Source organism: Corylus avellana, chromosome ca4 (genome assembly GCF_901000735.1).
Source record: "Corylus avellana chromosome ca4, CavTom2PMs-1.0".
In the NCBI taxonomy this organism is placed as follows: domain Eukaryota; kingdom Viridiplantae; phylum Streptophyta; class Magnoliopsida; order Fagales; family Betulaceae; genus Corylus; species Corylus avellana.
The window spans coordinates 21,296,155-21,310,002 of record NC_081544.1 but is presented as its reverse complement, the minus strand read 5'-3'; the positions used below and the strand labels follow the sequence as shown (position 1 = coordinate 21,310,002).

General features: G+C 34.6%; 1 protein-coding gene across 1 annotated transcript; it reads right to left on the bottom strand.

Annotated features, from left to right (window-relative positions):
* Window positions 1-1,024: 1,024 nt before the first annotated feature.
* On the bottom strand, window positions 1,025-12,554 carry LOC132178436 (transcription factor bHLH128-like). Its single transcript, XM_059590874.1, has 6 exons — window positions 11,935-12,554; window positions 8,324-8,646; window positions 6,867-6,998; window positions 3,002-3,067; window positions 1,675-1,743; window positions 1,025-1,555 (listed from the first exon to the last, which is right to left on the bottom strand). The coding sequence occupies exons 1-6, from the start codon at window positions 12,395-12,397 to the stop codon at window positions 1,502-1,504; spliced, it is 1,107 nt and encodes a 368-aa protein (XP_059446857.1). The 5' UTR covers window positions 12,398-12,554; the 3' UTR covers window positions 1,025-1,501.
* Window positions 12,555-13,848: the final 1,294 nt, after the last annotated feature.

Genomic DNA, 13,848 nt, shown 5'->3' with positions numbered 1-13,848 from the left:
TATTATATATATATATTTTTCCTAAAGAGTTTTTTTTTTTTTTTTTTTGAATTTTAAATTTTTTTAATTGCCACATGTCAACTTTTTATTGGGTTGATGTTGACTTCCGTCAATTTTTTGGATTGAAGTTGGACAAGTGTACTACCTCCATTTTAATCAATAAGCGATGTACCATATGTGAAAATAAAATAATTTTTACTTTACTCTATGCATTGTAAAGGTTCTTTGCTAATTTGCATAACACTTTTATCAAACCCACACAAATTGCCCTATTTGGTAAGTAAGGGTGATAATTCATATTCGCGTGTCAAATCATGCATATAAAACTATATAAGTCAATCCTAACTCAACCCATTTAATTATACGAGTCAAACTCTTTAACATTAATCCACTAATTTCGTTTTGGATTCGTGAGCTATGTTAAAAATGATCAGCTCTAAATGTTGTGTATGATGTTCAAATCATGTCGAGAAATGAGTATAAGATTATATAGGTTACCCTAAATCGACTAATTTAATTAAACACGCCATACCCTTAAACCCAAACTCGATAATTTCTTGTTGGATTCGTATAGAATTCATAAATCATGTTAAAAATTGTTAGCAGCCCAATATGATAAGGAAGTCAAGATAAGACAGTCCTGCACATGAAGGTAATGGGGTGGGTTGATGTATCTAAGGTATACCCAACAATCTTGTTAATGGGTGAAAGATTGGGTTTCTTTCTAGGGTCCTTTACCAAAAACACAGCCTTTCTTTCCATTGCTTTTGGAAAAGCAGGAGAAGATATAATTCATTCTCATCATATTAGCTAGAGATGTAGCAAGACAATTATAAAATCTCGATGATGGACCTATCTTTCTTTTGCTTACCTCCAAAAGAATTTTATATATATCTTGTAAATATTCAGCTATCTCATGTAACAGTTTCAGCTATATATATATATATATATATATATACAGGCTTAACACAAGTGCCTACTCATCCACCTGCATTCCAACATCATATAATTATACAAATTGCGCAAAAGTTAATCTGTGTCTTGAACAAGCATTGACATCTCTTCAGATTGTAAAAATGTAAATGTGTCACTCAGCTCAGTTTGAAATAGAAGCTCAATAAACATAACCAATGGTACATTTTAATGAGGCTGTTGCATTTAACATGCACCAACCAACCAATCCCTCATTTAGAGATTTCATGTGCTCTTGAACCTTCTAAATTAAAGCATATACCAAATGGATGTACAAAAAGATCAAGGATAAGGAAATTGAACTACATTCTATACAATTTTCCTTTACTGAAAGAGATATACCCATCTTTTTCTGATGGAGTAGGAGACAAATAGTTTTACTGCATTATATACATATGATTTCACTGCTGCAACACTAGATCGAACTTGGTAAGGTATTAAAAGTGAATCTAGCTTGGGTCGCCCTACAATCTGTCGCGATATGACTCCAATGGAAAAACCTCTATCATATATTTTCTGTTAGCAAACATTATGAGGTTTGTTTGCATCCACAGTTGCAATTCTGAAGTTCTTTCTGGAGTTTCTGGAAGAAGGGTAGAAAATAATGTTAACGAAAGACCATATGAGGGGTTAAGTACTCAGATGTCAATGTCTTAAGCATTGAATTAGTCTGTTATTTCTCACTAATGGTACTTTACAAACCTGAACTTGATTTTGAAGGCCTTTGATGTGTTGAACTGCCAAGTCCAACATGTCTGAGTAACTAGTTTGCTGCAATAACATTTTGAAGAGAAATTTGCAATATTATAGAATATATTCAGAAGGAAGACAATTTGAAAGATAAAGATCAACAACAGTGTAGCAGGTTCAAGTCCCAAATATTTCGAGTTTTAAAAGTCTAATGTAAACATATCCAATGTCAAATCCTCAGCAATCATGTTGTTGCTCGCTCTTTCCACCAACGTCACTTTTGGTCTCCCTTATTCATAAGATTTTTTTAGCGAATAAAAATTGGGCTCCCTTTATCCATTTTTGCTCCCTCAGCTAAAATCATCTCACTCCACCCCGTGGACATTTCTAGGTTTTCATTGCACATGATCAAACCATCTCAGATGGCTTTCTCTTGTCCTGTCCTTCCTTGGTGTTGTTAACCCCACCTGTTTTACAATTTTGAAAAATTTTGTATTTAATCTTTTCTTGTGATTCCACTTTTCCATTCTAGCATCCTATAGAATCATTATGATGCATCTGATACATCCTTAAGTGTGACGTATCCTCTAAATCATATATCTCTCTTTGGTGCCTCTTGACTATTACTTCTTTATTCCTTCATCTTTAATTTTAGCTTGACAAGAAGTGCATTCCACATATGATCAAATCTTAGTTGTACTTAGCCTAAAATCTGAGACTCTAAAATATCTTCTCCATGGCTTAGGAAAATAAAAAAAACTCCGTGGTCCAATTCAAATTAATCCTTAATTGGCTTTCATCATCCAACATGATGTCAACCACACACAATATGCACTAAGGACATTGTTTTAATTGATTTAGTAAGCCAAGAAAGTAATGCCAAATATCATTCTCATAACATTGAAACAACAACATATATTGAGAAGTCAAATTGCTTAAAAACAATCTTCTAAGTTTCTTGCACTTGATGATGTTAAATCGAGAGTTATCCTAAAAACTTAAGTTGATAGAAAATTGTGAATTTAATTATTTAAATTATTATTCTAACACTCTTCCTCATGTGTGGACTCAAAACTCCCATTGAATAAGTAAAGCCCAACACGTGAAATATTTAACTGAAAAAATGGGTTAACTATGGAGTAAAGGTTCAAACTTTTTTTTTTGATAAGTAAAAAAGGTTCAAACTTAAAACCTTTGCTCTTATACAATGTTAAATTACCAGTTATCCTAAAAACATAAGTTGATAAGAAATGATGGATTTAATCATTTAAATTAATATTCTAATAGATGAGTCGACATTTGTTGCTGGTCCAGAATAAAAGAGTTTCATGTTATTTACCTTATCCATGTTAGGAACAAGGTCTTGTAGTTTCTTCAATTTCCCACTTATTCTGGTTCTTCTCTCCTGTGTATATAAACAAAACAGAAATCCAAGTCAGTATAAGACACACTCACACTAAAAAATAGGTGCACTTGAGTTTATCCCATTTCTCAATGAGCAAATCGGTAGCAACTAACAATATTTCTCCCTTTCAGAGATGAAAGAGTAAATGCACTCAGTATCACAGTTAAGTCCATAGCTGGCGTTGACAGCAGTCCCAAAGAACTTTTTCATAACATCGTAAGGTCCATTATAATGTTAATATAATCTACGAGATACCATCCTACTGCTACCATAGAACTAGAAATTGCTAATATAAACCAATCAATTGATGAATAAATTAAATGATTTAGATTCTAAACCCCTTTAAATGTTAGTATTCTTTCTCTATAAAAGCAATGGAGAGTACCTCTCAACTGCGTATATAGCTAAAGGTCCTATTTATGGAACCACAAAAATCTTGTATATATTGTAATGAAGATATTTAAAGTATGTTCATAAGTATATTTTAAAAACTACACCAAGAACATCTTTTGGTTATGGAACCGCCACATCTTCCTCTCAGCACCATCCACAGACCTCCCTCACTTGTGATCTTGACAGTATTTATCCCAGGTGAACTATTTCATTCAAATAATGGCTTTATTATACGTTTCTGTTGATTTTTTATTTTATTATTTTTATTTAACTTGTTAGAACCTCATGCACATATGTTATCGTCTAAATTGTTTATCACCATTAAAAGTTGTGCATAAAGAAAATTATTCATAAATTGATGGTTGAGAAAATTCAACCATCAAAATTTCATTTCTCCTAAATTTTCATTGCATAGGTTACTGCAGTTCTTCCCAAATGCGCCTTCTCACAGCATAGAAGCTCTTAAAACAAAAGTCTGTCTCATAAATCACCACCCAACTGCAGTTCTCAGTGCAAATCCCATTTGAAGTTTCTTTTTTCTTTTATTTCTTATGTATCAACATCTTTCACGCTCTAGTGTACCTGCTATACATGAATTCAATAAATAGCTCTATATCTCTTTCTGGACTGTTCCATATTAACAGCAAAAGTGAATCCACAAACTGGGTGCAGTACCAAGTGATCTTTGTTGGAAATATTGTTTATTTAAAGCAACATACAGTGTGCAACCACATCACCCAATGCGCTCAATAAAGGCCAAGCTAACCTATTCACCAACTCCTCCTATCAGGCTGACTATACCACCAGCTATCATGACATCAATCTTATCCACGATCCATTACACCTCCCATGACCATCTGATTCTTTTGACCATCTTTGAATTAATGTGTCCAGTCCTCTTGCTTCAAAACTCTTTTGTTCCCATGATTACTCAATGAGTGTGAAGCCTAAGGATCTGGCTATTACCAAACATCCATAACCACTGTTTCAATGCTGTTCTAACTTCTATCAAGAAATTAAACCCTAGCTCACATGTTGAAGTGTGTAAAATGGTCTTTGTCTAGAAAATTCGTTGGACCATTTTATAGAACTAATTATGGGTCTCAACTCATCCTTTTTCATCTTGGGGCATCTAATAATAATTCACTAAGCCTCCATGGCCTGTGGCTAAAGAATTTAATTCAACAATCTGTGCTTGCCATTGTAAAAAATCTTGCTGCTGTGCACATAGATAAATCTCTTCCTGAAATTTGTTCCCCAAACCCCTTCACAACCTGATGACCACTGTGCCATTCTTACACAAACAACCACAAAACTATATGCATCAACCTCTGAGTTTGTTGGACAAAGGTAGTCATCATGTCTGCTTAATTCAACTAAATAATATCCAGGCCAGAACAAGTATGCCCAACACCTACATCTTAATTTAAGAGCATGATTTCAGCAGAAACACCTCTTTTCATTAAACACAGCTGAAGTGGGAGTATTTCACAATGATATAATCACCACTGACATTACGCTGATGGCATTACTAATCCCATATTACACTTTGATCTTGCTCCAAGTTCAGACATCTTTGATTGCACACTTTTCTTTGGCATGGAACTGTGACAAAACTCTGACTTCTTCGATTTAAAAAATGTAATGAGATAGTTCCTGTCTATACTGCTTGTGTACTTAGGAGTGCCTTGCGCTTTTTTAATAAATTGTCCATTACTTTTCAACTTATTTTGATTGCTTTCAAATATTCACAAGATTTAAACACAACACCTAAGTATTACTTCATCCTTGCTGTGGTTGGTTGACAGATTTGTTAGCAGTTGACCATAGAACTCAGTATAAAAGTTTAAAATTCTCTCAAGAACTATGTAAAAGAAAGAATGTTATATCTCCAAATGATTGGCAGCCTAAAAATGAATTATTTTCATACAGTATAAAGTTTCCCTACATATTTATAAGGATCAATACGAAATAAATTAAATTATATTCCACCAAAAGAAGCATAAAATGTCGTGAACTTGAAACAAAACCAGGAAATCTCATGATGAAATGCCAAAACATAACACAGCCGGATATCTCATGATAATCAATTAAGCCAAAATGTATTAGCATTTATGTGACCATTGAAGAATCAATCGTAGACCAAATAAGGAATTCACACTACTTACTAACTGGCATAGAATCATTTCTAGGATTTTATGCTGGAAGAAAAGCTCTATTTGAACACATCTTCCTAACTACTACCTTAGCTCTTTGTAAATCACAAGTTGCTTCCTCCATAGATGGTGCAGAAGAACAATTATACTCAGGAAAAAGGAGAGAAGAAAGTTAGCTGAACAGTTGACCTTGCAGAGACAATAACAGCTCCTTCAGTACCCGTAATTTTAACTAAATGATTTGTCCACCTTACTTTCTGTCTTTATATTATTCACAATCCAAGTGATCATGGGTGAGTGACCAGTGTACTATCATCAATCCAATTAGTCATGGGACCTGTTTATATAACCTCTTTGTATACAAACATAGCAAAGTTCCACCATTCTTGACAAATAGATAAAGACCAAAGGTCCATGAGTTGAAGTAGTTGGGCAGGACTTAGCACTTAAAGGTCTAATAGAGAACACAGCTTTAGAATAGGACTGAGAGGAAAAAACGTACACATGTAATGGATGTCCTTCATTACTTTTAGAAAATGACTCATTCAGCCAACCCAATCTTTGGGGATAAAGGCTTTTTCAGTATAGTAGTTTCCAAAAGCAAGATAGTAGAAGGCAACTCCAACAAAATATTTGTTAGCTCTTTTTAACCAACACCACCAATCTGTAGGGACTAGAGCGAAGGTTTTTTTGGTCATGAAATGCAAATCGCATCAAATGAGAGAAAGTTAACTTTAATCGGCATGTTGTATATCTCATCAATGTCATAAAGTTTCGCCACATTAAATTTGTTGGGTGCATGTCTTGGTAGACATGCCTTCAACTATGAAATTAGGGGGAGAGAGAGATAGAGAGCATGGATTAGAGAAGAGGTAAAAACCTATTAGTAGCATTACTTTTTTCTTTTTGTTTGGATAAGCTCTAGCTAAACTCTTTAATCAAAAGCAAAATCTTTTCCTTCCACACACACTAAAAAAGGAAAAAAAAAAAAAACTTTTTAATATGAGACAGTAAAATGAAATCATAAAACCTTTAAAGGTGCTATGCACTTCAATCTTTCTGTAAATTGTGTTTCCACCAACATTCTGAGTAATGGCCCCATTAACAATGACAGATTTGTATGATTATTATGCATTCACAATAATAGATCTGCATGATTCATGATACATAAACCAAAACAGAGTAATTTGATCTTACTGTGAGTATTATAGATAATATGAATAAATAATTTACTCCAGAATTTTACTAACCCTTTCAGCAATGCTTCGGGGGTGAGTCGCACAGCCACGTTTAGCGCGGATTTTACATGGAACGGAGTCTTCAGGGATATGAATTAGCTTCTCCACTGCGGCCATCTCAAGAGTCGTCTGTGGCATGCTAAACTGAAATGAAGATGGATAGAAAACATCAACCAGCAGAACTGTGAATGTTCAAAGGTCTAGGAAAAAAAGAACTTATTTAACTCCATTGCAAAATGACACATCACCTACAAAATCGTGCTCTAATTATTAAGCGCAAAGAAATTTTTTCGAGAATTAAACTTTTCCTTGAAGAATAATTTCTAGACACAATCCAGCAGAAAATATATCCAACTGGGGAAAAAAAGAAAAAAAGAAAACAAAGAAGCCTAGAAAGTGGTAATAGTTTGCACTAAAATTACTACAATCTGGGGTTACTTCTTGTCTTCTTGTCTCATTCTTTTTATTTCCTGTATCAAGAAATTAAAGTCAACATCCTTAGCCTCTTTTCTGATCAAAGATGAAAGCTGCAACTATTATAACTTCTAAGAGAAGTTAAAGCAAGCCACTCTATTGATATATCATCCCAGTATGCCTATAGACGGAAGTATTAAACTAAAGATGTATATTGGGTTAGCACGAAACAAAAGTTGTTTGAATTTTAAGGGCTCCATTCATTTGAAGTAGCAAACAAAGCTCAGAAACTATTATGCAAGTATAATATGGCAAATGGGATCTTAGATTCGGCAGCAAATATACCAGATGCTGACTTGCAAAAAGAGTTTTAGCAGAAGCCACCTCATGTGATACGTCATTATATCAATTTATATGGGACCTTCAAGGGTATAAACAAGCAAGTCACTAAGGAGCTATTATCCACAATGAAAAGGGTGATGAGCTGGCAAGGAAAACAAAGGGGGTTTCGCTAATCCACCAAAAATTGTGGATGCCATGGCAACAAGAGAAAACATCATTTTCAGGATCAGTTTGGATCCAAGAGCTATGACTTTGGAGGAGATGCGTTATGGATAATACAAAGCCTGAAGAATAGATATCAATGTATGAGTTCAGGTTGATTAATTGAGATTGTTTTAGTTCTTTTCTGGGAAACAATTGTCACACATGTCCGTTTCATATCCAGAGATGGCAATGAGGCTGCAAATGCTTTAGCTAGGATGGCTCTTAATCGGGAAGATTTTCAAGGTTGGTTACAAGTTCCTGTCAGGTTACAAGGAACTGTTGGTACTGATATAAGGCCATTTGCCGTTAATTTCATTTTCATTGCAGTCATGTTATCCCTCTGGGCAAAAAAATTAAAGTCAACATTCCTTAGCCCTGAATTTCCTTTCCTTTTGTTACTCATACACATGTACTTTTTAGTTATCAAGAAACATAAGGGCCGTAAATTATAAATGATCAGAAGTCACATGTTATATATTGCTTGAAAGATCCATAAATAGTTTTAATACCTGAGTTTCTAAGGAATGCATACAGTGGAAAATCTCTCCGTCAAGATTTTTAGCTCGTTTGCTATGTGGGGCTGAAAATATTATAGAATTTGTGTTGTCCCAGGAGTCCATTCCAAAGCTAGTAGTGGCATAAGAATGTGTAGCATTCTGGTGGCCATTGTCAGAGCTAAGGCCATCAACGACATCCTCACTTACCTCTGAGATCTGAGAAAGAGAATCTTGCCTTGTGAAGCTTAATTGAGAGTTCAACCTAGATACTCCGTGGCCACCATTAGAGCCACCCTTTGGCATGTAGCCTGCAGATCCCCTTGTAACTTGAAAGCCTGCCATTTGGTTGTCATTAGTTACAGATTTCAATTCAAAACCTATAAAACCAAGTTGAACTTGCCAAAAAGAATTTATAATAACAGCAACAATCATCATGAATTAATAATATTACTATTAATATAAATAGTATTTAATTTGTTGTTTACATATGTGGAAGTACACATTTATCACAATCAGAATTTCAACATTGCTAGTTGAACCCAACCCTACTGTGGTAAGTTTACTGTGCTTATAAGCACAAGCTTTTAAGGCTAGCACATAAAGGCCTCAAAAACTGAGGGTGGGGTAGTATCACAAGTTGGGAATGTTCTGATCTTCAAGCCGAACCCAAACTTATATATACAGATTACACCAGATATTCCTCAGCCCCTTTTGGGACATCTGATAAAATCATTAAAAAGGTCAGGTTGGAACAAAATAAGGGCCAAGTTACATGCCCAACTTGAGTTGATGCTTATAATTATAGGAGCCGTTTTACTCATGCATTGACTTCGAAAAATTATCATGATTTTTGATACACAAACTAGAGGCAAGTTTTAAGCCCTCCATCTGGCTTACAAATTATTAATGTGGCCACTATACCACAGACAATTTTTTCTTCTTCTTTTTTAACAAAAAAGACAAATCTATTTTTAATCTTGTAAATATTCAAGCTGAAATTTCTGAACCACTTCTTGAATCACTTTAAAATTTTAATTCTACTTCCTAATACTGTCCTTCTCTATTTTTACCAAATTTTGCAACTTATAGTTGATTTTATTCTTATTTCAACAAAGCTTTCAAAACCTAGGAAGAGAATAATTTCTAAGTTAACAGCTTGTGTAAATTTTTATATGCAGCCTAGTAGATGAAGCAGTCTCCAAATTTATATGCAGCTTTAAGAGAGGTAAAGAAAACAAGAATGGATTAAAGGGGCAAGTGGAAGATGAAAGAGAAAGAAATAAATAGAACAAAAGAAGAAAAAGAATCAATAGAAAAAGATGGATAGGAACTGAAACACAAGCTCTAAGTCCAGCCCTACATTAAATCCCTAACAAAATTACCTAAAGGAAATAATCTACTACATAACAGCCAACTACCATGGACACTTACTGGACCAAAAAGATTTCCTAAATTGAGGGCCCATAGGCTTGGTTTTTGACTTCCACAAATGGATTGTTCAGCAGAATGCTACAGCATCAAAAACTCAGATCTTCATACCCACCTGGGGCATGTTAGTATTTGATAGTTCATTAAAGGGACTTCCTATTACAACAGTATCCTGGCTAGTTTGCTTAAGTTTGAACACCAAATGACCTAGATAGCCAAATCCAGAAGGTGCTGCTGTTGGATGCATTGGGAAAGATATCAAAATGGACATCAACGGAGTCTCATACCAGAGGAGCAGCTGCAAAGTCCTAAAATGACACTGGTGAAGCAACTTCGTGATGCTACCCACCGATTGCAGCTCATAATGAATTTCTTCACAGAATTTCCCAACCTTCTACGGTGATATAGACCCACAAAAGGGAAAACTCCAAGGTTAAAATACTCATGTCATCATTCAATTTAACAAAAGTTGCAAATTCTTGTAACCATCTCCTTCCACTCTCTCCCCCTATCAATAGAAAATACCAATAGCTTTTAATTTAATTTAATTTATAAAAAAAAAAAAAAAAAAAAAAATCAATAATTGCTTCTTTCTTTTTCCCCTAGTTTTAGAAAAGAAACATTTAAATTCTTGGTAATGCATATCCATCACAGGTCTCAACTCTACTACAAAACAAACCTCTTGGCATCATTAATTTAGAGAGCTTTGACATTGAATAGAAAATTAAGAATTTTGATGAAAATCTCAATATATCATTGCACTATTAAGTTACAAAATATTAAATTAGCATATTGTATTTCTTAATTAACCGACCCCTCCTTCTCTACTCTCTTTAGATGAAGACAGATCCTTATCCCTTAACATTATCAACAAGGCCTTTTTCAATGTACCCGAAAGAGAAGAAAGAAAGAAACAAAAAAGAAGTTGTACCTTGATTGGATGCTTTCTTGTTAATAAAAAATAATCTTCAGAAGATCCCTTTGTCCCAAAAGAAGGTTGAAAATTAAATAGATATAATAATCCATTTATAATGATATTTTTATGTCGGCCCTTTTTGCCTTTTCACATTGTCTAACACTTTTTTGATATGCTTTGATGATAAGTTAGAGCATTGGCGTGGCCTTTTGTGTCAAACTATATTATAAAGAGACAAAAGATAAAAAGAAAAAGGTTGTGAGTGATAACAAAACCACCCTCCTAATGAAAGTGTCTACATTTTCTCTAACAAAAGAATCTGGGCATCCATTATTTGATGCCATGTGAGGTCCCTGTAAACCCCAAGTGAAGTTCACATTGATGCATGAATAATCTTAATTATTGTATAGATTATATTTTTGCTGCTGATGATTGCCAAAATGATGTTAAAAAACCCCACTTTCCCTACTTTATTTTTTTTTAATCTTTCTTTCCCTCCTTTCCACAACAGGGACCACTTTGCCTTAAATGCTTATCTATAGTACTGCACAGTTAAAAAAATATTAACATCAATTAATGATAATCTGACACGCATCATCATCTTCAAAGGTGACCTGTCCTCCATGTCTGATTAAAATAAATAAACCCAAAAACCATGCTTACATGTGATTTAAGAAGGTAAAAACTGTAAAATTCCACAGCTAATAAAAATTCAGTACTTGGGAATTTCTCCCATCACTAAATACTCATTAAAATTTGAATAATTCTATTTAGTATATAATAACTAAAAATCATCCAAAATGCAACGCTAAACTACGTGTCTTTTACTTCAAAAAAGTCAACGTCAATCCTGGACGCATAAATAGGCCCTCCCCAAGTCCCACCCTATTTTTATAAGGGTAGTCAAAGGTCATTTAACTTCCCCTAATCGGCATTTATGATTTAACCACAGCACTAATCAACGAGGACAAAACCGTCATTGAATCCACTGGCAAGTGAAGGAAAAAACCCAAAGAAGAACATAAGGCTAATTTCGTCAATTCATCCAGGTCTGAGACACTGAATACTTGTGCTGCGCTGTACTCAGATCCCGACCAATCAAAGAGTCTGCCTCTTAGTAAAGTTAAAAAACCACTCCGTACCAAATTTCTAGCACACCATTTCACCCCCAACGAAAAAATCGTGTCATTTTAAGGTAAAAAAAAAAAGAAAAAAAAAGAAAAGCAAATTCAATAAAAATGTAAAAGGTCAAAAGTAAAAGTAAAGCACAAGGGCGTACCGTTATCGGAAGCAGAAGCGAGCTGATGGCTAAGAAACCCGGCAGGGGAGCTTCTCTGGCGGACCAAAGCCGAGGAAGCAGAAGATCCACCGCCACCGCTACTTCTGAAATTACTAGCCGTTGCGAAATCCCCAACGGCCATCTCATTCAGGCCGTACGATCTCTGTAACCCTTTGGGCGGAGGGTGCTGCTGCTGCTGCTGCTGCTGCTGTTGTTGTTTGGGATCGTCGGAGGAATTGACCCTGCAGGTTGACTCGGAGGTGATGGAAGACGAGTCGGCGGAGAAGTACTGGGGGTGGCCCATAAAGGAGGACGGCGATCGAAGGGCCGAGAATTCGCGATTGGGTCCGATGACGGAATCGACGGCCGTGGTTAGGAGGGAGCCTGGGGCGGAACCGTACCGGGTGAGGCCGGTGGGGCCCATGGGCTTTTGGGACGACATGGATGAGGAAGACGGGTACATGTCTGCGGAATCGTAGGAATTGTGGGAGTGAAAGAGTTTGTGAGAAAGCAAATCTTGGAGAGAGAGAGAGAGAGAGACAGAGACAGAGAGACAGAGAGAGCTGAAATGGGAAAGAAAATTCGTGAAGGCGGGGATGCTTTTGCCTTGTTGAGGAAAAGTCTAAGAGAGACGATTGCATGACCCGCAGGTGATGATTACTTTAGCTCACGGGTTTCCCATTTTCAAATGCATCGTTGAGTTTAAGATAATAAAAAAAAAAAGTAATTCAACACTTGACGTCAATTTTACTTGATGACATAATAAATTTTTATGCGACTTTCTATATCAATTATTTTTTAAAATTTTTTTTACTAAAAATATGTTATATTAGTCAATATATAATAAATATAATAAAACAAAATGTTTTGTTCATCTTTTATTCATTCCTTATAAATCTTATAGATTTAATAGTAGATTTATAAAAAAAAAAAAAACAAAAGATGAATAAAAGATGGATGTGTAGTAACACTCGTCTATGATAAATAAATGATAGAAATTTCTTGCCGACATAACCTCTAGAAAGTGACACATACTATTAAAAATTATACATTTCTCATATATTAAGAGACACATCACATTTTTAATAAGTTCATGGGAGCTTTTTGAAGTTTCTCCTAAATAAATTATAGGAATTTCTTGTCGACATAGCCTCTAGAAAGTGACGTGTTTTTTTTTCAGTATTCAAGAAGATATGCTCTATTATTAATGCTATTATAAAAGTATGAAATAATCACATACTATTAAAAAATATGTATTTCTCACATGCTAAGAGACACATATCATATTTTTAAAAGCTACAATTCAATTTATGAGAAATTTATGCCCTTAAAGAATAATCCTATGCTCCACCCGTATGTTAAGATTAATACATTATTAAATGACTTTATATAGTTAAAATAATATGACAGTAAATTTTTTTATTTTTTATTTAGAGTTGATTTGAAAATTAAATTTTACTATTACATTATTAAATTATATGATAATTATATAATAGTTTATTAAATTTTAAGGATAATAAGAACATGTTCCTAATTATCTATTGGCCGAGTATTTAGATAGATTCCAAGCGTATTGATGAAATTACTCAATCGTGGCCTCAACCCATGAAACGTGATTGGTGGATAGCGACAAGCATTGGTGGGCAACCATAATTGGGTTACCGCCTGTGAGGCTGTGACTCCCCGGCCCGGCGCCTGAAATATTTTAAAACAATTTTTTTTTTTAATATATATATTTTGTTGAGTAATCCACGTGAGCATCATCTATCACTGTCGTCTGTCGCCCAAAGCAAGATCAGCAAAGGTTACAAGATTTTTAAGATTTCTTTGTTGAAAAAGAAAAGCATGTGATTCATCAATTCAAGGTGAAATGAACTTTGCTGCTTCCAAATTTACCAATCAGATTCAATGTAT